The following is a 22,852-nucleotide window of genomic DNA, read 5'->3' as shown; positions in this document are numbered from 1 at the left end:
AGGGAAGTATGAAAAACTCACCTGGCTCCGCAATGGGGCATCCGCAGTGGGGGGGAGGTGCTCCGTCCCTCCCCCCAGAATCTTCCCCGGCTGGCTCCGCTCTGCGGCGGCTGTGTGGAGCCACCGGCTGGGGCCAGCCACAGCTGGAGTTCCAGCCGTGGCCGGGCTGCTGCGGCCGCAAATGGCGGCCGTTGTAGCAGCCGCCATTTCCGTCCTTGCAAGCAGCCGTGATAGGCTACTTAAGTATTTACGAAGCCTATCATGGCAAAGAGCAGGGACGCAAATGGCGGCCGCTACGCCATTTGCGCCCCCGCTCTTTGCCGTCATAGGCTATGTAAATACTTACGTAGCCTATCACGGCTGCTTGCAAGGACGCAAATGGCGGCCGCTACACCATTTGCGTGGCTGCCTTTACCGTGATAGGCTATGTAAATACTTACGTAGCCTATCACGGCTGCAAGAATGCAAATGGCGGCCACAGCAGCCTGGCTGCGGCCGGCCGGGAGACCATCTGGAGCCACCGCTGCTGCTGCTGTATCCGCCCCAGGTAAGTTCCATCCCAGGGGATTCCGCAGGGTGACGGGGGGGTGGGAAGCCGTTCCGCTCACTGGAATCCGTGGTGGAATTCTCTTGACATCCCTACTTGAGCATGCTGAAATTCTCTGAATTTTACTTCAAAGCTTAGTTTGGCTAACTCCCATTCTGGTTTGTGACCTGTGTTTTAGTTTGTTCAAATAGGAAAAGCTGTGAATTTTAAGAAAGTTGTGTATATTTCAAATGCACATTTTGCAAACGCAAATGCATGTTTGGGACTTTGCGTTTACTTTCAGAGAACAGGCTCTCCTGTTCATGTATGGGGTTGTGAATGGGGAATTTTCACGTGAATTGCGAACTGAAACAAAATTCTCATATATTCCAAGCAGAAACCTTTCACTCCTTCCTCTCGGTACATCTCGATTGGATCAAGAGTCGTCACTTACCAGTGTTTCCCAACCTGGTGCCCTCCAGAAGTTTTGAACTCCAACTCCCAGCATTCCTGACCACTGGCCCTGCTAGCTGGGGCTGATGGGAGCTGAAGTTGAAAACATCTGGAAGGCACCAGGTTGGGGAAAGCTGGGCTAGGCATTGTAGGAAGGAGCATTGTCCTTTCCATAGAATCATAGAATAGTAGGGTTGGAAGGGGCCTATAAGACCATCGAGTCCAACACCCTGCTCAGTGCAGGAATTTAAGTTTACACATTCCTGACAGATGGCTGTTCAGCTTCATCTTGAATGCCTCTAGTGTAGGAGAGCCCACTACCTCCCTAGGCAATTGGTTCCACGGTCGTATTGCTGTAACAGTCAGGATGTTTTTCCTGAGGTTCAGCCGGAATCTGGCTTCCTGCCACTTGAGCCCTGGCCTTCCTCTCTGTGACAACCTTCCAAGTACTTGACGAACGCTATCATCTCTTCCCTCAGTCTTCTCTTCTCAAGGCTAAACATGCCCGGTTCTTTCAGTCTCTCTTCTTAGGGCTTTGTTTCCAGTCCCCTGATCATCTTCGTTGCCCGCCTCTGAAACCTCTCCAGCTTGTCTGCATCCTTCTTAAAGTGTGGTGCCCAAAACTGGACACAGTACTCCAGATGAGGCTTAACCACTGTTGAGTAGAGGGGAACTAGTATGTCCCGAGATCTGGAAGCTATGCTTCTATTAATGCAGCCCAAGATAGTATTTGTCTTTTTTGCAGCCACATCACATTGTTGGCTCATATTCAGCTTGTGATCGACAACAGTTCCATGATCCTTCTCGCTGGTTGAGCCAAGTATCCCCCATCTTGTAACTGTGCATTTGGTTCCTTTTTCCTAGGTGCAGAACTTGGCATTTATCCCTATTAAGTGTCATTCTGTTGTTTTCTGCCCAGCACTCCAGTCTATCAAGATCAATTTGAATTTTGTTTCTGTCTTCCAAGGTATTAGCTATCCCACTCAATTTTGTGTGATTTGCAAAACTGATTTGTTTTTATGTTTTTATTAAGATTTTGTTTTTGAATCTGCATTTTATTATCATTATTATTAGGTGTCTTAAGTGATGCATTTTGCAGAAATGGGGATATGCATTTAATACATGAACAAACAAACACAATGCTAGACTGCATGGATCTTAGGCCTGATCCAGGAGGGCTCTTCCTATGTCATGTCCACTTTTCTTTCCACTGGGATATGGAACAGGTTGAGAAAGAATCCCCATGGGACAACACATCTCCATCTCTCCAGCAGCCCACTTGGCGGAAGCGTGAGCAGTTTCTGGGAGAGATGTGGAAAGATATGGACAGAAAGGATATAGAAAATATTTCCTTCCTCTTTAAGGGCCAGACTACAGGAGATATCCACTTGAGTGATTCTTACAATGTTGTGTGTTTTAAGTGAAAAGCAGATGCAGGAGCTCTGAACTCAGGAGTTGAGAGCTCATCTCTCCCCATTCCCCAGGGGTGAAAAAGCAGCTTGCGACGAGGGATTTTGATCTGCAAAAGATAGCAGGGAGGGAAAGGCTCCCCTGGAGAATCTTTCTGCTCATGCTTTTGGCCTCCTCATCACTGTTTTTTGTAGGGATGGATGGACTCACCCCAGCCTGCCTCGCACACTGCTTGCCACACCCCTGCCGGCCACCCAAGCCTTCTTGCTGTGTGCAGCAAGCCATCAGGCAGTCTGCAGGCATCTAGTGAGAGGCATGCAGCCTCTAGGTCCCTCGCCAAGCTGCCATTTATGCAAAATGGCGGTTTAGCCCCAATGTCAGGAAATCGCCAAACAATCCATGTTTGGGGGAAAGGAACGGGGCCAGGGGAAGTGTGTGTGGCCTGCTGGGGATTGGGGCCCCTGGACTGGATCAGATGTGGCCCCCATGCCTGAGGCTCTGCACCCCTGCTTTAAGGGATGCATAGCCACCAGGTGTGGAGATGGTTCTAAAAAAGGTTCAACCACAATCGATCAAGAATATGTCTGTCAATGGCTTCTAGTGATAGTGCCTAAGTGGGAAGCCCCATGTTCTGAGATAATACAACTCTGAATACCTGAAGCAGGGGAGATACAAAATGTAAGGATGGTACGGCGCCCGATTCAGTCCGGGAATTTGGCGGACCTGCTCCTGCCCACACCCCCCGAGCCCCGCTCGCCCTCTTCCCGTGCTCGGCGAATGGCCTGCACTCACCCCAGCAGACTCGCCAAGCTTCGTGATCACCATTTTCTGAGAAATACAATGGCGATCTCAAAAATGTGCAAATGTGAATGTGCATATTCGCGTATGCACGAAAATGCGTATTTTATGAAAAATGCACATTTTCGTACACACACTAATGTGTGCCTTTGCAAAAATGCACATTTCACACAGGAGACTATGTGCATTCGCAAAAATGTGCATTTTCGCAAATACAAAAACATGCACATTTTTGTGATTACCATTTTATTTTTTTTAGGAGCTCTATGAGGCCACTGGGGTGAGTACGAGCTGCTCGCCGAGCATGGGAGGGGCTTGAGCACAGGCCGGGGAACGGCGAGTGGGTGCAGGGGCTGGGCAGGAGTTCACAGATCCCTAACAAAACATGAGGGCTAGAGCCCTGCTGTAAGCTTCCCAAAGTCATTTGGCTAGCTACTGTTGGAAAAAGGATACATGTAGACTAGATGGATGCTTGTTGGCTGCTTCTTAAGTTCTTACTGTTCTTCTTAAGTTCTTACCCCTTCCTTCCTGACCATCTGCTCCCATTGGTAGTACATGCCCTGGTCTCCTCTTGTTTAGACTACCGTAATGTGCTCCATGTGGGGTTACCCTTGAAGACGGTTCGGAAGCTGCAGCTAGTACAGAACGCGGCGGCTCGCCTGATTAAAGGCAGCCGCCGGCGAGATCACATCACTCCAGTGCTGAAGGAGTTGCATTGGTTACCAGTTGTTTTCCAGGCCAAATTCAAGGTGTTGGTTTTGACCTTTAAAACCCTATATGGTTCCGCCCAGCCTATCTTAAGGAGCGCCTCCAGCAACACCAGACAGGCCACTTAACAAGATCAGCCTTGGATGGCTTTCTCTCTGTCCCATCAGCCAGGACAGCTAGACTGGTGGGGACGAGGGAGAGGGCCTTTTCTGTGGTGGCCCCCACTCTGTGGAACTCCCTCCCTAGGGAACTCTGCCATGCCCCCTCTTTAATGAGCTTCCGCAGTGCATTAAAAACGTGGTTGTTCAGGCAGGCATTTGGGGTGGGTTAGGGTATTTTAGAAAATGTTTTTATTGTAGAATTTTATCGTTTTAAACTGTTTTATTATATGCTTGTACATCGCCCAGAGTGGCTGGGTGACCAGCCAGACGGGCGATTAATAAATTTAATAAATAAATAAATAAATTACTGGGGGCCAGGAGCGACTGTGGTTCCTACTAAGACAGGAGGGCCAGGAAACACAGGCTGGAAACAATTAGATTTCTTGGGCTTTGGGCATCTTGTGAGACCTTGGCATCTCGCAAGGCTGGGACATTCACAAGGAGAAGGAGAGCCCACCGGTGGCTAAGGCCTATATAAGGCACCTTTGGGGAACCAAAGCTTGAGAGAGTGGAGGGAAATGAGAGAGTGGCAACCCTTGTATTAAAACATTTTGTTAAAACATGGCTATTTAAGAAGGTTTTCAGCAGAGTATTTCCTTTGGTTTGGTATACTAATGTTCTTCCCTTGTTGATTATTGTTTTCTGAACTGCTGTTGCTGCTGTTTAGCTGATTTTTTGGAATTTGTTATGTAAATGGTGTTCTACCATGACTACTGTTTCATGATTGTTTCATGTATATGCTTATATAAAACTGCACAATGTTTTATTATTGTGAGCCATCTGGAGCCCATTTCGAAAAGAGTCAGGGCATATGGTATTTAAAATAAATAAATAACGGCTCCATCCCAAGGGCCCGCAAGGCAAATGTGGGGACAAGCAATGGTTGAGAAGATAAAACCTGATGATATTTCTGAATGCATTTTTTAGATTTTTTTAAGCCACGGCTTTCTGTAGATTGCAATAAGGCTTGACTTGGCAAGTCCATTTTTATCACTCCATTTTCATCTTTCCTATTCAATAGGGATGGGGGAGAATTTCTCCCCGAAACTTCGGGGGGCCAAGTGCCAATGTATTCGGCCCCCCGAAGTAGTTTCGGGGAGAAATTCTCTGCCCCCCCGCCCCCCCCGGGATGGGTCTTACCTTTCCCGAATGTCCCTCCTGGCGGCGGGTCCCAGCGGTGGTTCGGCAGGTCTTCGACAGGGTCGAAGGGTCGACATGCCGCCGCCGCCATTCCAATAAAAGTAAAAAAAAAAAAAAACGCCCCCGTGATAGGCTACGTGACGATTAACGTAGCCTATCACGGCTAGATTTGCAAAGTCAGCCGTGATAGGCTACGTTAATCGTCACGTAGCCTATCATGGGTGACTTAAAAAAAAAAAAAAGCGTGTATGGCTAATGGCGGCCTCCATAGGGAGCCGCCATTCGCGTTTCTTATTTGGTCGCTGTAGTCTATGTAAAGATTAAGTAGACTACAGTGACCAAATAAGGAACGCGAATGGCGGCTCCCTATGGGGGCCGCCATTTGTGTACGCGCTTTTTTTTTTTTTCAAAGTCACCCGTGATAGGCTACATGACGATTAACGTAGCCTATCACGGCTGACTTTGCAGATCTAGCCGTGATAGGCTACGTTAATCGTCACGTAGCCTATCATGGGGGTGTTTTTTTTTTAACTTTTTATTTCGCGGCCGGGCGAGGCGAGGCGCCTCCTCTCCGGCCTGAATTTCGGCCGGGCGAGGCGGGAAGCCTTCCCCCCGGCCTGAACTTCGGGGGGAGCAGCGAAGCGCCTCCCCCCCACCGCGAAGCAAGCTGCGAGACCAGGTAAGTGGCTTTCATGCACCCCTACTGTTCAACCTATCTGAAATAGGGATGGCAGAGAATTCCGCCACGGATCCCAGTGAGGCCGGATTCTTTAGAATCCGCCCCCCCGATATCCATGGCGGAACGGCCTCCTGCCCCCTGCCCCCTCGCGGAATCCCCCCAGGATGGAACTTACCTGGGGGGGCGGATTCAGCGGTGGCGGCTCCGGCGGCTGGTCTCCTGGCTGGCCGCGGCCAGGCTGCTGCGCCTGCCATTGCTGTCCTTGCAGCTGTGACAGGCTATGTAAGTATTTACATAGCTTATCACGGCTAACCCCCCCCCAAAGAACAAAAACCAGCGTAAGCAAATGGCAGCGGCTACGTCGGCCGCCATTTGCATTCCCTATTTTTCGCCATTCTAGCCTACGTAAATATTTACGTCGGCTATTACGGCAAAAAAAAAAGGGGAACGCAAATAGCATAGTGGGCGCTATTTGCGTTCCTTCCCCCCCGTTCTAGCCTACGTAAATATTTACGTAGGCTAGACCAGCAAAAAAAAAGGAACGCAAATAGTGCCCACTACACTATTTGCGTTCCCTTTCTTCGCCAAAATAACCGACGTAAATATTTACGTAGGCTAGAAGAGGGGGGGGGAAAGGAACGCAAATAGCGCCCACTATGCTATTTGCGTTGCCCTTTTTTTTGCTGTAATAGCGTATGTAAATATTTACGTAGGCTAGATCAGCGAAAAATAGGGAACGCAAATGGCGGCCGCCGTAGCCGCCGCCATTTGCGTATGTTGGTGTTTTTTTGGGCTATGGCAGCTGCCATTTGCGTCCGCACCAGCCTGTCCGCGGCCAGAAATCTGGCTGCGGATGGCCCTGGCCAGCTGCTCCACGGAGCTGCCGTGGAGCGGAAGCGGCCGGGCAGGATTCCGGGGGGAGGACCGGATCGCCTCCCCCCCCATCGAGAATTCTGAGGGGAGGGACGGAGCGCCTCCCCCCATGAATCAATCCGCGAAAAGGTAAGTGAGTTTCGTACATCCCAAATCCGAAACTAGGTGGGTATGATAAAGCAGTTGTCAACTTACTGATGTCCCCGGATTAAAAAGAACACTCAGCTGGTATAATGAAAATGCCTTAATAAAGAAAAGTGAAGCAGACCCATCTATATGTACCTGAGCTAAAGTCATGTCCAGGAATACAAATACAGGTGAAGGCTCGACTTTCATAATGATATATCCAAGGAGAGTGAAAGACATGCCTATGGTCTGCACACACTACGTAGAATCAAGTCTGTAAAGCCACCATTTTCCAGATATACAGGTATGAGGATCATGTCCATATACATAAGACTAGGGGTAATTTACAACAAATATGTACAGGGAGAACACATTTTTCAAATCTTAATTAATATGCTTACAGCCAAGGATGTATGAGAATTTAGTTTCAGTTTGCAAATTATCAGAACTTGCCCCTTTCACAACCGTGAATGCAAAAGATCTCATGCATTCCTGAACTTGCCACCGCATTTGAGAAGTGCCTATTTTTGGCCAGTTACTAGCTAAGATGTAGGACTTAGGAAAAGGCCTGGGTTCAAATCTTTGCTAGCCATAAAATTTTCTTTGTGTGACATGTGGCCAGTTATTTGCTCTCAGCCTAACCTACCTCACAGGATTGTTATGGGGATAAAAAAAGGGGAGGGAGAGACACCAAATACACTGTCCTCAATTATTTGTAGGAAGGGTGGAATAAAAATCTAATAAATACAATTGACCATGAATCTATAGGGGTTCGGTGCATGACCTATAGGTCAAGTATGCATTTCAAATGTCAATGCACCACAAAGTATCAGTACCAGCTCTGCCCATATGTAATATGAGAGTAATAAAACTGGCCTACTTAACAGAGTTGCTGTAAGGATTACATTGCATTGAAAGCACAATGCTTTGTTAGGGATGGGGGAGAATTTCTCCCCGAAACTTCGGGGGGCCGAGTGCCAACGTATTCGGCCCCCCGAAGTAGTTTCGGGGAGAAATTCTCCGCCCCCCCCCCCAGGATGGGACTTACCTTTCCCGAATGTCGCTCCCGGTGGCGGGTCGCAGTGGCGGTTCGGCAGGTCTTCGTCAGGGGCAGCAGCCGGTCTTTCGACCGGCTGCCGCCGCCGCCATTCAAAGAAAAGTAAAAAAAAACACATCCCCCGTGATAGGCTACTAGGGGTGCATGAAAGTTACTTACCTGGTCTCGCAGCTTTTCGCGGTGGGGGGGAGGCGCTTCGCTGCTACCCCTGCGAAGTTCAGGCCGGGGGGGGAGGCTTCCCGCCTCGCCCGGCCGAAATTCAGGCCGGGGGGGAGGCTTCCTGCCTCGCCTGGCCGAAATTCAGGCCGGGGAGGAGGCGCCTCGCCTTGCCCGGCCGCGAAATTAAAAGTTAAAAAAAAAATGCCCCCGTGATAGGCTACGTGACGATTAACGTAGCCTATCACGGCTAGATCTGCAAAGTCAGCCGTGATAGGCTACGTAAATCGTCATGTAGCCTATCACGGGTGACTTTGGAAAAAAAAAAAAGCGCGTATGCAAATGGCGGCCCCCATAGGGAGCCGCCATTCCGTTCCTTATTTGGTCGCTGTAGTCTACGTAAATCTTTACGTAGACTACGACGAAAATAAGGGCAACGCAAATAGCGTTGCCCTTATTTTCGCCGTAGTCTACGTAATCTTTACGTAGACTACAGCGACCAAATAAGGAACGGGAATGGCGGCTCCCTATGGGGGCCGCCATTATCTGTACGCGCTTTTTTGTTTTTTTTTAAAGTCACCCGTGATAGGCTACGTGACGATTTACGTAGCCTATCATGGCTGACTTTGCAAATCTAGCCGTGATAGGCTACGTTAATCGTCATGTAGCCTATCACGGGGGCGTTTTTTCTTTTTTCTTTTATTGGAATGGCGGCGGCGGCAGCCGGTCAAAAGACCGGCTGCCGCTCCCGCCCCGGACGAAGACCCAACGAACCGCCGGCCGGACCCGCCGACGGGAGGGACATTCGCCAAAGGTAAGTCCCATCCCGGGGGGGTGCGGGGTGCGGGGGGGTGCAGAGAATTTCTCCCTGAAACTTGTTCGGGGGGCCGAACACGTTGGCGCTCGGCCCCCCGAAGTTTCGGGGAGAAATTCTCCGCCATCCCTATAGGCTACGTGACGATTAACGTAGCCTATCATGGCTAGATTTGCAAAGTCAGCCGTGATAGGCTACGTAAATCGTCACGTAGCCTATCACGGGTGACTTAAAAAAAAAAAAAGCGCATACGGCTAATGGCGGCCCCCATAGGGAGCCGCCATTCGCGTTCCTTATTTGGTCGCTGTAGTCTATGTAAAGATTACGTAGACTACGGCGAAAATAAGGGCAACACTATTTGCGTTGCCCTTATTTTCACCGTAGTCTACGTAAAGATTTACGTAGACTACAGGGACCAAATAAGGAACGCGAATGGCGGCTCCCTATGGGGGCCGCCATTTGCGTACGCACTTTTTTTTTTCTTAAAGTCACCCGTGATAGGCTATGTGACGATTAACGTAGCCTTTCACGGCTGACTTTGCAGATCTAGCCGTGATAGGCTACGTAAATTGTCACATAGCCTATCACGGAGGCGTGTTTTTTTTTAACTTTTTATTTCGCAGCCGGGCGAGGCGCCTCCTCCCAAGCCTGAATTTCGGCCGGGCGAGGCGGGAAGCCTCCCCCCCAGCCTGAATTTCGGCCGGGCGAGGAGGGAAGCCTCCCCCCCCGGCCTGAACTTCGGGGGGAGCAGCGAAGCGCCTCCCCCCCACTGCGAATCAAGCTGCGAGACCAGGTAAGTGATTTTCGTGCACCCCTATGCTTTGTGCACTTATGGAGAGGGATGCTGGAGAAATTCGAGACGGACCAAAATGAGCTCGGATTTTTAGGAATCTGACCTGCAGAATCCACTGTGGAGCACCCCCCTCAGGCCGCGCAGAGTCCGTGGACTTCTGGATGATTTTTTTTTTTACTTTCCCAAAATTTAAGCATATGAATTTGTAGGAAAATATGTAAGTTTCTGCTGAGGAAACATTGAATGGAATGGAGGACAATATGCTAAATGTTACGTACTGAGTTAAATTATGTAAATATGTAATTATTTGTGTATTTTCCACATGACGAAAAAGAAATTCGCATACATCTGTGGGCGGATGATAGAACAAAACACGCCTGACAATCCGCGAAACACAGACAGAGCGGATTTTACATAGTGCATACATCCCTACTTATGGATCAAAGTGCAGTATAAATTCATAAAGACATATGAATGAATGTATATGTATAAGCATACGTATATATCTATATATAAGCTATACGTATATATGTTCACACACCCAGTCTTTTGGTACTCCTGCAGTGTCCTGGACTGGGGCACATTTTTTATCTTTTTTACACCTCCTATTACCCTTCTTGTATACAACAGACTTATTTTTATGCTGTTTTATGAGCCTGGTTGTTGTTGTTTGCATACCTGTCTTTGAATTGATTCTGAACTTCCCTTTTTCATTACCAGACCTGATGATGTAGGTGATCTCTGCATTTGAACCAATGTCTTTGCTTGTGGCAAAAACAGAGAGAATTTCAGCACTGGGGGTGGTGTCCTCAGGCACTGTCACGAGATAATCTCTCCTCTCAAAGACAGGAGGGTTGTCGTTTATGTCCAGAACTGTAATTGTAACCGTGGCGAATGAGGACAACGTCTGCACAATGCCCTGGTTGGAGGCTTTGGCGGTGACATTATACGAAGGCTGAAGTTCTCTGTCCAGGGGATGTTCCAGAATGATGATTCCCGAGGATTTGTCTACAGAGAAAAAGCCTTCTGAAGAGTCTGCTAGGGAATAGACAATCTTTCTATTCACACCTAAAAAAAGAGAAGAAGAGAAAATAGTAGGTCTCCTTGATTAAGAAGAGCAATGGGGTGCAGTGAACAAAGGGGAGAGTTTGGCTCTGGGAGAAATAGACCCCAGCAGGCGTCTTCCAAAGGGAGAGGAAATCCTCCTTCTTTGGAAGAAGCAAGGGAGAGGGAATCCTCCAAAAGTATCTCCAAGAGTTTTTCCCTTGACAAAGACCAAGTGTCGAAATACGTTGGGAATTCAGTTGGTGCGGCTGTTTCTTTTTTGACTCCGGAACATGACCCCTTTGGCTACTTTAGATTGGTATCTGGATCCCATCACAATGGGGGCTCTGATCCCATTACTGGTTGGGATGCCCATCACCAGCAAACTCTCACACATTGCTATAGGCCAATCATAAGAACATAAGGGCACTGGAAGAGCCGTGTTGGTCAGATCAATGGCCTATCTAGCCCAGGAATCTGTTCACGCAGTAGACAAGCATATGCCTGTGGGAAGCCCACAAGCAGGACAATAGCACACTCCTGCTCATATTCCCCAGAGACTGGTATACAGAGCCATACTGGAGGCAGCATCTAGCCATCCTGACTAGTAGCCACTGAGTCATGAAGCTGGATAACCACACCTGCTCAGGGTTTTTGGATTAGTGCTGAAGACAGGAAGTATTTATTTATTTATTACATTTATATCCTGCCTTTTTTTCTTCCTTAAGGAACCCAAGGTGGCATACATAGTCCTCCTCCTCCTCTCCATTTTATCCTCACAACACGTTAGAAATGGGCAGCGACACTTGTTAGTTAATTGTTTGGGCCAGTGGGACGTGCCAGTTGTGATAATCTTTCTGTCCTTGTTGACTAATCCTCTCTCTGGTAAATAAGGAGTTAACTGGCTTAGCTGTCTTTAATTGCCCTTTTCTGCTCCTATATCTTGACCACTTCCCTTCTTATCTCGTCTCCTCCCTTTTTTCTCTTCCATCTGTAATGAGGTGCTATTTTATTTTCCAGCAGCTGAGAAGACTATGTATTTTCTTTTCTTTTCCCTTGAATAAAGTTTGTATCCTTCATTTTTACCTTGATTATAAGTCTTAACAGACTGTTCATTGCAACTGCTATCTGCAAATTTATCAACTACTTCCCAATATTCCCACACACCAACCCTGCGAGGTGGGTTAGGCTGAGAGTCAGTGACTAGCCCAAAGTCACCCAGGGAGTTTCCATGGCCGAGTGGGGACTAGAACCCGGATCTCCCACCTCCTAGTCCAACCCTCTAGCCACTACACCATGCTGGCTCTCCAGTGTCAATTATTTTGTTTATTGTCATTTTATCGCTATAGGGACGGGGTGCCATTTGGATTTTCTTGCTCTACCACAATGTCTTGAGCTACAATCTCTTGAACCACAATCTCTGGGATTTTCTTGCCCCACCACAATCTGTTGAGCCACAATCTCTGGGATTTTCTTGCCCCACCACAATCTGTTGAGCCACAATCTCTGGGATTTTCTTGCCCCAGCACAATCTCTTGAGCCACAATCTCTGGGATTTTCTTGCCCCATCACAATCTCTTGACTCTTGAGCCACAATCTCTGGGATTTTCTTGCCCCAGCACAATCTCTTGAGCCACAATATCTGGGATTTTCATGCCCCACCACAGTCTCTTGAGCCACAATCTCTTGGATTTTCTTGTCCTACCACAATCTTCTGAGCCACCTCTGACAGACAATGGCTGTTAAAGTTTTAATTACAAACTCAGCAGGAAGATGAAAACCAAAAGGAATATGCGAAAAACTACTGTGTGGACCATCGGGAGCTAAAGGCAAGGTGTGACCAACAAACACCGTGGGGAAAACACTGGGTAGGAAAAAAGAAATGAAGCATAACCTATCCTTATGTTGAAAGCTCAGGTCTATACAGATTATGAAGAAAAGAGCAGCAGAACCAACACAGGGCAACACAGAACAGTTGGCAGGTCAAAGCTAGCAATGGCAGCAGCTTTGAGGAGCTTCCTGTCTGGCACTACCATTGCTGGGGAAGCTGCTACTTGGAAGCGCCCCTATTTCAAAGTCTGTTTTCCCTCATTGTCCTTGATGTAGAGCAGGGATAGGGAACCTCTGGTGCACAGGCCTAAGTAAGCCTGCAGAGGTCCCCCATCCAGCCCACAGAGGCTTGGGCTCCTTCCATGGTCTTTGCCCATTCCCCTCCCCAATGGCTGAGAGGCTACCGGGGGTTGGGGAAGAGGTGGAGATAGGACTCCACTTGTAATCTCTGATCTGCAGTGAAAGAGGACAAGGGGATTCCCCTGTGTGTTGCTCCCCTTCCCAACTGGGAGTAGGACTCTAAGTGCTGTGCACTCAGCTGGCGCTTGTAGCAGCTCCTCCAAATCCCAGCCAAGGGTGCTTTGCTTCTGCTTCTTGTTCCCGGCGTGAGCAGCAAAAAGCGGGAGGGAAGCCAGGCTGCGCATTCGACTGGCACTTACAGGACCACTTTGTGGGGAAGACCAAGCAAAGCCAGCTCCCTGGCGAAAGCACCATCTTGAAAAGCTCCAGTCGGTCCTTTGGCCGGGGAGCCAATGATGTCAGTGGGTGTGGCTATGCCCCATGACATCATTCGGCCCATGGAGGACTAGTTCCCCACCATGATTTAGAAGGTGTCTATCTCTCATTGTAACATCCTGGGGCTGAGACATCTGCTAGATGAGAGAGCCAACTTCGGCGATGAGCTGTATTACAGATAGGGATGTCGTGAGCACAGGTTGGGGTTCGGGAATTCATCAAGCAACCCCCGCCCGCAACCCCTGAACTGTGCCTGCCGAGACACTGTCCTTGTTCACCCCCTGCTTGTGCCTGCTCGCACTCCCCAGTACTCACCGTGAACCTGTTCGGTGAGTGCCGCCATTTTTGCGCCTTTGATGTCTGCATAAAACAGGAAGTTAAAAAATGCACATATTCAAATATGCGCATTTTGGTGCTGGGAAAGCTAAATATGCGCAATATTAGAGGTATCATCCCAGAAAATGGCGGCGCTCACCGAACAGCTTCGCGGTGAGCACTGGGGAATTCACCGAACTTGTGGGTGGCTCAAGCACAGGTTCAGGGGGATGCAAGCAGGCGCGCTGCTTTGGTGAGTGCCTGGAGAACTCGAACTAGGGTGAGTTCTTACATCCCTAATTGCAGAGATTTGTATGTTGTGGCTGACTCCAAGCCTGAAGAGAAAGTACTCTGTGATTTCCATCTCTCTTTTCACGGCAGTGGGACCGCTACTTGAAACCTCATTAAGCACAAATGCCAAAACAAAGGCACGTACATTGCCGTGTTGTTGGGTTTATTTGTACGGCCCAGCAATGGAAGCGACAAACAAGGAACATTGTTGTAGAAACAACAATGTGCTGAAACTGGTGATTCCTTATCCTCAGAGGCAGTTGTGGAATTGTGGCCCTATTGTTTGAAAGCAGAAACTACAGTGTTGGCATTAATCAGAGACACCAGAACAACTGATCCCCTTCCAGGCCTAGGCTGTTAATTTAAAATTTTGTGACAGTATTTCAGTTCTCTTTACAGTAGGGATGGCGGAGAATTTCTCCCTGAAACTTCGGGGGGCCGAGCGCCAACGTGTTCGGCCCCCCGAACAAGTTTCGGGGAGAAATTCTCCGCCCCCCCGCCCCCCCACCCCCCCCGGGACGGGACTTATCTTTCCCGAATGTCCCTCCCAGCGGCGGGTCCCGGCGGCGGTTCGTCGGGTCTTCGTCAGGGGCGGCAGCCGATCTTTCGACCGGCTGCCGCCGCCGCCATTCCAATAAAACTAAAAAAAAACAACAACGCCCCCGTGACGGGGTGTTTAAGGGCTATTTGCATTGCCCTTATTTTTGCCGTAGTCTATGTAAAGATTTACGTAGACTACAGCGACCAAATAAGGAACGCGAAAGGCGGCTCCCTATGGGGGCCGCCATTTGCGTACGTCCTTTTTTTTTTAAAGGCACCCGTGATAGGCTACGTGATGATTTACGTAGCCTATCATGGCTGACTTTGCAGATCCAGCCGTGATAGGCTACGTTAATCGTCACGTAGCCTATCACGGGGGCTTTTTTTTTTTACTTTTAATTTCGCGGCCGGGCGAGGCGAGGCGCCTCCTCCCCGGCCTGAATTTCGGCCGGGTGAGGCGGGAAGCCTCCCCCCGGTCTGAATTTCGGCCGGGCGAGGCGGGAAGCCTCCCCCCCCGGCCTGAACTTCGCGGGGGGAGCAGCGAAGTGCCTCCCCCCCACCACAAAAAGCTGCGAGACCGGGTAAGTGACTTTCGTGCACCCCTACTTTACAGTGACAGGAGCGGAGCATAAAACAAAAAGAAAAAGTTGATCAAAAGCTATGTAAACTACATTTATTTTCTGCTTGACACAGCAGACATACAAGTGCCTCACCAGTGAGATCTGGGGGACTCCCTTTTCTCCAGCCATATTCATAAAGAGGAGGAACAAGATACAGAGTCTTGTTTAAATTGTATTACCAATGGTTAGATGATTCTCCAAGGACCAGAGGTATATTTTTAAATACCCCTTCTTGATTCAACCAAGACCATGACATCAAGCTTTGAAAAAGTCATTAAGAATAAATGGTATTTAAATTATAATTTTACCATTTATCATCTACCATGTCGATACACTTAGGGTATATTTCCAAACATTCCAAAGCCATTAAAGATACGTGACATCTAAATGACGATTTTATTATCTGCCTATTTGATACACCGAGGATATATTTCATGGCATTCCGAATTCATTACAAATGCAAGTCATTTAAATGATAGCTTCATCATCTATCATTACTATTATTTATTTGTATTGCAGCAGTTCCCCCTGGACTCAGTGTGAGACAAGGCACTGGTGGGTTATATGACATATAAATCTGTCATTATAGATAGCTGCAATTTTTATTTGTCAGTGAGGATTTGGAAGATTTCATTTTAGCATTTTTTCTGTATGTAGCTGTCATGAGGGATCCATTTATACTGGTTTGAGATAAGGAAGAAAACCATATAGCATGTCTTATAATGGGGCTGACAGTCTTGGGAATTTAGTATTTTCTCTCCATGTTGAGAGAAAGAGGGGGGGAGGTCCATGCCTCCCCTGGGAGGGGTATGTTGAAGCACCCATCTTCCATGATCTCCATTAAGATACTATGCTCAGGTAAGTGTTGGATACTATCTGCTGCTCATTACATCACTGGTTAGTCAGCCAACCCCCCTCCCCCGCACTTCCGTTTCAAGGCAAGGGGTTCCATCTCGCACTCCTGGTTGAGGGATCAGATTGAGCCTCCCGTTCTCTGGTGTCTCCACCTTGCGTTCCTCCCGCAGCCACTCCAAAGCCCAAAGCTCACCACTGGCCACTTTTCATCTAGGCTGTGCAGACACAGGTAAGTGAAGTTCAGCATAAGATTCTGGGTCCAAGGGAAGTAGCTAATAGAGGTGGTCAGAGCAAGTCCCCTATCCTCTGTTTCCACTCTGACTGGCCAGAGTTACTCTTGTCTGCCTGGCTGCCCCCACTTTCTAGCCAAGAAGACTTCTCTTCTCCAGAGGTCCCTTCTCCATCTACTCTCCACTTGCCTCTCAGTTCTTCTTTCTCTGTACTTATCACTTGCCTCTCCATCCAGCGTCCTCCTCCTTGGACTCTTCAATCATGCATGGCTTGGCTTTTCCTTCCTCCTTCTGTCCTCCACCTCATGCTATGCTTCTGCTCTGTCTTTTCAACTCTGTCTTGGCCCTAACCTGCTTGGTGAGCTGCAGCGGTGACTTTTTGTCTCATCCTCTGCCGTCCCCTTCTCCTTTTGCCTTCAGTCTTTCCCAGCATCAGGGTCTTTTCCAGAGAGTTTTCTCTCCACATTAGGTGGCCAAAATATTTCAGCTTCAGGATCTGTCCTTCCAATGAGCACTCAGGGTTGATTTCCTTGAGGATGGACTGATTTGCCCTCCTTGCTGTCCAGGGGACTCGTAAGAGTCTTCTCCAGCACCACAGTTCGAAAGCATCAATTCTTCGGCGCTCAGCCATCCTTATAGTCCAGCTCTCACAGCCATACATTACTACTGGGAAAACCATAGCTTTGATTAGATGGACCTTTGTCGGCAAGGTGATGTCTCTGCTTCTTACTATGCTGTCTAGGTTTGCCATAGCTTTCCTCCCAAGGAGCAAGCGTCTTTTAATTTCATGGCTACAGTCACCGTCTGCGGTGATCTTGGAGCCCAAGAAAGTAAAATCCGTCACTGCTTCCATTTCTTCCCCTTCTATATGCCAGGAAGTGATAGGGCCAGATGCCGTGATCTTAGTTTTTTTAATGTTGAGTTTCAAACCAGCACTCTCCTCTTTCACCCTCAACAAGAGGCTCTTGAGATCCTCTTCGCTTTCTGCCATTAGGGTGGTATCGTCTGCATATCTGAGGTTGTTGATAATTCTCCCAGCAAGCTTAATTCCGACCTCTGATTCATCCAACCCAGTGTTTCTCATGATGTACTCTGTATATAAGTTCAATAAGCAGGGTGACAATATGCAGCCTTGTCATACTCCTTTCCCAAATTTGAACCACTCGGTTGTTCCATGTCTGGTTCTTACTATTGATTCTTGACCCTCATACAGGTTTCTCAGGAGACAGGTAAGGTGGTCTGGCACTCTCATCACTTTAAGAATTTGCCACAGTTTGTTGTGATCCACACAATCAAAGGATTTAGCGTAGTCAATGAAGCAGAAATAGACGTTTTTCTGGAATTCTCTTGCTTTCTCCATGATGCAGCAAATGTTGGCGATTTGATCTCTAGTTCCTCTGCCTCTTCGAAACCCAGCTTGTACTTCCGGTAGTTCTCGGTTCACATACTGCTGAAGCCTAGCTTGTAGGATTTTGAGCATCACCTTGCTGGCATGTGAAATGAGCACAATTGTGCGGTAGTTTGAACACTCTTTGGCATTGCCCTTCTTTGGAATTGGAATGTAAACTGACCTTTTCCAGTCTTGCGGCCATTGTTGAGTGTTCCAAATTTGTTGGCATATTGAATGCAGCACTTTAACAGCATCATCTTTTAGGATGTTAAATAACTCAGCTGGAATACTGTCATCTCCGCAAGCTTTGTTGTTAGTCATGCTTCCTAAGGCCCACTTGACTTCACTCTCTAGGATGTCCGGCTCAAGTTCAGTGACCGCACTATCATGGCTATCAGGGACATTAAGATCTTTCCTGTTTTGTTCTTCTGTGTATTCTTTCCATCTCTTCTTAATCTCATCTGCTTCTGTTAGGTCCCTGCCTTCTTTGTCCTTTATCATGCCCGTCTTTGCACAAAACGTTCCCTTGAGATCTCCAATTTTCTTGAAGAGATCTCTAGTCTTTCCCATTCTGTTGTTTTCCTCGATTTCTTTGCATTGTTCATTTAAGAAGGCCTTCTTGTCTCTCCTTGCTATTCTCTGGAACTCTGCATTCAGTTGGATATATCTTCCCCTTTCTCCCTTGCTTTTCGCTTCCCTTCTTTCCTCAGCTACTTGTAAAGCCTCATCAGACAGACACTTGGCTTTCTTGCATTTCTTTTTCTTTGGGATGGTTTTTGTTGCTGCCTCCTGAACAATGTGACGGACCTCCGTCCATAGTTCCTCAGGCACTCTGTCTATCAGATCTAATCCCTGAAATCTATTCCTCACCTCCACTGTATATTCATAAGAGATATGATTTAGGTCATACCTGAATGGTTTAGTGGTTTTCCCTACGTTCTTCAATTTAAGCCAAAATTTTGCAACAAGAAGCTCATGATCTGAGCCACAGTCAGCTCCAGGTCTTGTTTTGACTGACTGTATGGAGCTTCTCCATCTTTGGCTGCAAAGGACATAATCAATCTGATTTCGATATTGACCATCTGGTGAGGTCCATGTGTAGAGTCGTCTCTTGTGCTGTTGGAAAAGAGTGTTTGCTATGATCAGCGTGTTCTCTTGGCAAAACTCTATTAGCTTTTGTCCTGCTTCATTTTGTACACCAAGGCCATGCCTGCCTGTTATCCCGGTGATTTCTTGACTTCCTACTTTAGCATTCCAATCCCCTACGATGAAGAGGACATCTTTTTTTGGTGTTAGTTCTAGAAGGTGTTGTAGGTCTTCACAGAACCGATCAACCTCAGCTTCTTCGGCATCAGTGGTTGGGGCATAGACTTGAATTACTGTGATGTTGAATGGTTTGCCTTGGATTCGTACTGAGATCATTCTATCATTTTTAAGATTGTACCCCAGGACTGCTTTTCCCACCCTTTTGTTGACTATGAGTGCTACTCCATTTCTTCTAAGGGATTCTTGCCCACAATAGTAGATATGATGGTCACCTGAATTAAATTCGCCCATGCCTGTCCATTTTAGTTCACTGATTCCCAAGATGTTGATGTTCAGTCTTGCCATCTCATGTTTGACCACCTCCAGCTTACCTTGATTCATTGATCTGACATTCCAGGTTCCTAAACAATATTGTTCTTTACAGCATCGGATTTTCTTTTCACCACCAGACACATCCACAGCTGAGTGTCCTTTCAGCTTTGGCCCAGCCGCTTCACTCTTTCTGGCGCTACTTGGAAATACCCTCTGCTCTTCCCCAAGGTTTGCCTTGGATTTGTACTGAGATCATTCTATCATTTTTAAGATTGTACCCCAGTACTGCTTTTCCCACCCTTTTGTAGACTATGAGTGCTACTCCATTTCTTCTAAGGGATTCTTGCCCACAATAGTAGATATGATGGTCACCTGAATTAAATTCGCCCATGCCTGTCCATTTTAGTTTGCTGATTCCCAAGATGTCAATGTTCAGTCTTGCCATCTCATGTTTGACCACCTCCAGCTTACCTTGATTCACTGATCTGACATTCCAGGTTCCTAAACAATATTGTTCTTTACAGCATCGGATTTTCTTTTCACCACCAGACACATCCACAGCTGAGTGTCCTTTCGGCTTTGGCCCAGCCGCTTCACTCTTTCAGGTGCTACTTGGAAATACCCTCTGCTCTTCCCCAGTAGTATATTGGACACCTTCCGACCTGAGGGGCTCATCTTCCGGCATCATCTCTTTTAGCCTTGTGACACGTTCCATGGGGTTTTCTTGGCAAGAATACTGGAGTGGGTTGCCATTTCCTTCTCCAGTGGACCACATTTTGTCAGAACTCTCTGCCATGACCTGTCCGTCTTGGGGGGCCCTGCACAGCATAGCTTATGGCTTCACTGAGTTACGCAAGCCCCTTCGCCACAACAAGGCAGTGATCCATGAAGGGGAATTGGCCGCTATTGGAGACTAAATGCCAGACAGATAGAACTTCTCATCCAAGAAAGCAATTCTTAAAGAGGATTTAACCCAGACTGGTTACCCCCTCACACCTTTACCCATCCTGCTAAACTCACAATGGTAGAACTGAGCATTCCTTTATAGCTCAATTGTGAGTCCACTTCTCACTGAGGTGATACACCTATGCCTGGATTGTACAATTTCAAAGGGATGGTGCAGGCTGGAAGGACTGAATGCTTCTCCATACAAAAAATTTCCTGCTTAAAGAAAACTACTATGCTAGTCTAGAACGCCTTCCACTTGCATTGACATGTTTTCTCGGTGCAGTGATTTTTTGTTATTGTTGATTGCATTCTATGCTGCCTTTTAGGTCAAAGGCCCTCCTAGGGTGGCTCATATACAAAACAATGAACAAAACCCATAAAACTACAATATCGCATCCCAATAAAATTAATCATTAAAATACCAGCTTCAAATATTTCACTTCCAACATCCAGCACAATACTCCTTTAAAACTAATTTTAAAAATGGTGAAAGACAATTTAAGAACAGCAGTAGGGATGTCAGAGAATTTCGCCACGAATCTCAGGGAGGCCGAATGCCAGTGAATTCGACCCCCCGAAATCAGTGGCGAAACGGTCTGCCCCCCCGCCCCCCCCGGGACGGGACTTATCTTGGGCGAATCCTCTTGGTGGTGGCGGCTCCGGCGGCGATTCGGCAGCGGTGGCTGCGGCGGCCGGTCTTCCGTAGGGGTGGACGAAAGTCACTTACCTTTTCTCGCAGCTTGTTCGCGGTGGGGGGGAGCGCTTCGCTGCTCCCCCCGCGCAGTTCAGGCCAGGGGGGGGAGGCTTCCCGCCTCGCCCGGCCGAAATTCAGGCCGGGGAGGAGGCTTCCCGCCTCGCCCGGCCGAAATTCAGGCCGGGGAGGAGGCGCCTCGCCTCGCCCGGCTGCGAACGCGGAAGTAAAAAAAAAAAAAAAAAAGCCCCCTGATAGGCTACGTGACGATTCACGTAGCCTATCACGGCTAGATTTGCAAAGTCAGCCGTGATAGGCTACGTGAATCGTCACGTAGCCTATCACGGGTGACTTTAAAAAAAAAAGTGCGTACGTGAATGGCGGCCCCCATAGGGAGCCGCCATTCGCGTTCCTTATTTAGTTGCTGTAGTCTACGTAAATGTTTACGTAGACTACGGCGAAAATAAGGCTATTTGCGTTGCCCTTATTTTCGCCGTAGTCTACGTAAACATTTACGTAGACTACAGCGACCAAATAAGGAACGGGAATGGCGGCTCCCTATGGGGGCCGCCATTATCCGTACACACTTTTTTTTTTAAGTCACCCATGATAGGCTACGTGACGATTCACGTAGCCTATCACGGCTGACTTTGCAAATCTAGCCGTGATAGGCTACGTGAATCGTCACGTAGCCTATCAGGGGGCGTTTTTTTTTTTTCTTTTATTGCAGTGGCGGGGGCGGCAGCCGGTCGAAAGACCTGCTGCCGCTCCCGCCCCGCTCAAACACCCGATGAACCGCCAGCCGGACCCGCCGCCGGGAGGGACATTCAGGGAAGGTAAGTCCCGTCCCGGGGGGGGGCGGGGGGGGCGGAGGATTTCTCCCCGAAACTTGTTCGGGGGGCCGAACACGTTGGCGCTCAGCCCCCCGAAGTTTCGGGGAGAAATTCTCCGCCATCCCTAGTCTTCTGACCGGCTGCCGCCACCGCCATCTCCAAGTTTAAAAAACAAAAAAAGTGATAGGCTACGTAAAGATTTACGTAGCCTATCACAGCTAAATTTTAAAAAACACCGTGATAGGCTACGTAAATCTTTACCTAGATTTACGTAAATCTACATAAATCTTACGCAAATCTTTGCGTACGCGCGGTTTTTTTTTTTACTCAGCCATGATAGGCTACGTAAACATAAATGGCGGCTACGTCCACCGCCATTTGCGCACCCGGCCAGCCAGGATTCGGGGGGGGAGGGATGGAGCGCCTCCCCCCCCGGCCAGAATTTCGGGGGGAGGGACGGAGCGCCTCCCCCCCCACGAATCAATTTCGTGAGAAGGTAAGTCAGTTTCGTACATCCCTAATTAGCAGCAGTGTAAGTCATTGTAATGATGATGATGATGATGATAAATTTTAAATAGTTGAAAAATCTAGCTCAGCACTTTGATTAAAAGCACTTTTCAAGGGCCATTAAAAAACCAGTACTGATGGAACCAAGCATATATCCCTTGGGAGGAACACACACAGATATGAGGCCACTGGTGAGAAGGTCCTGTGTCTAGTGGTCACCAATCTGAAATGGTGGAATCCAACTACCTCCCTCTGCTGATGGAAGCCTTCCATAAGCAGAATGATTTTCAGCAATTCCCACTCTTCTCTGTAGCCACACCTGCCCACATCTGCTCCAGAGGATTGGAGGACTTCCAAGGCTCTTCAATCTGAAGTGGTATATTGTCGACACAGGTTTAGTATTTTAGTGAGAACTAGGCCATGAATGCAGTGGGATTTCTCTAGGGATGGCGGAGAATTTCTCCCCGAATCTCGGGGACGCCGAATGCCAACGCATTCGGCTCTCCGAAATTGGCAGTGAAATTCTCCGCCCCCCGCCCCCCCCAGGATGGGACTTACCTCCTGCGAATGTCCCTCCCGGCGGTGGGTCCCGGCGGCGTTTCGGCGGCGTTTCAGCGGGGGCGGCGTCCGGTCTTCCGACCGGCTGCCACCACCGCCATTACAAAATAAAGTAAAAAACAAAACAAAACACCCGTGATAGGCTACGTAACAATTAACGTAGCCTATCACGGCTAGATTTCCAAAGTCAGCC

General features: G+C 48.2%; 1 protein-coding gene across 1 annotated transcript in view; it reads right to left on the bottom strand.

The window, feature by feature from the left end:
• FAT3 (FAT atypical cadherin 3) overlaps positions 1-22,852 on the bottom strand; it is a 198,911-nt gene that overhangs the window by 92,103 nt on the left and 83,956 nt on the right. The window contains exon 14 of the mRNA XM_084845398.1: positions 10,373-10,762. Coding sequence (XP_084701524.1) covers positions 10,373-10,762 — 390 coding nt within the window. The remainder of the gene's footprint in view (positions 1-10,372; positions 10,763-22,852) is intronic.

The sequence above is a fragment of the Heloderma suspectum genome, chromosome 3 (genome assembly GCF_057233095.1).
Source record: "Heloderma suspectum isolate Gila_16-S chromosome 3, 16-S_ref, whole genome shotgun sequence".
In the NCBI taxonomy this organism is placed as follows: Eukaryota; Metazoa; Chordata; class Lepidosauria; order Squamata; family Helodermatidae; genus Heloderma; species Heloderma suspectum.
The sequence above is the reverse complement of the archived record's forward strand: the minus strand, read 5'-3'. Positions and strand labels throughout refer to the sequence as shown.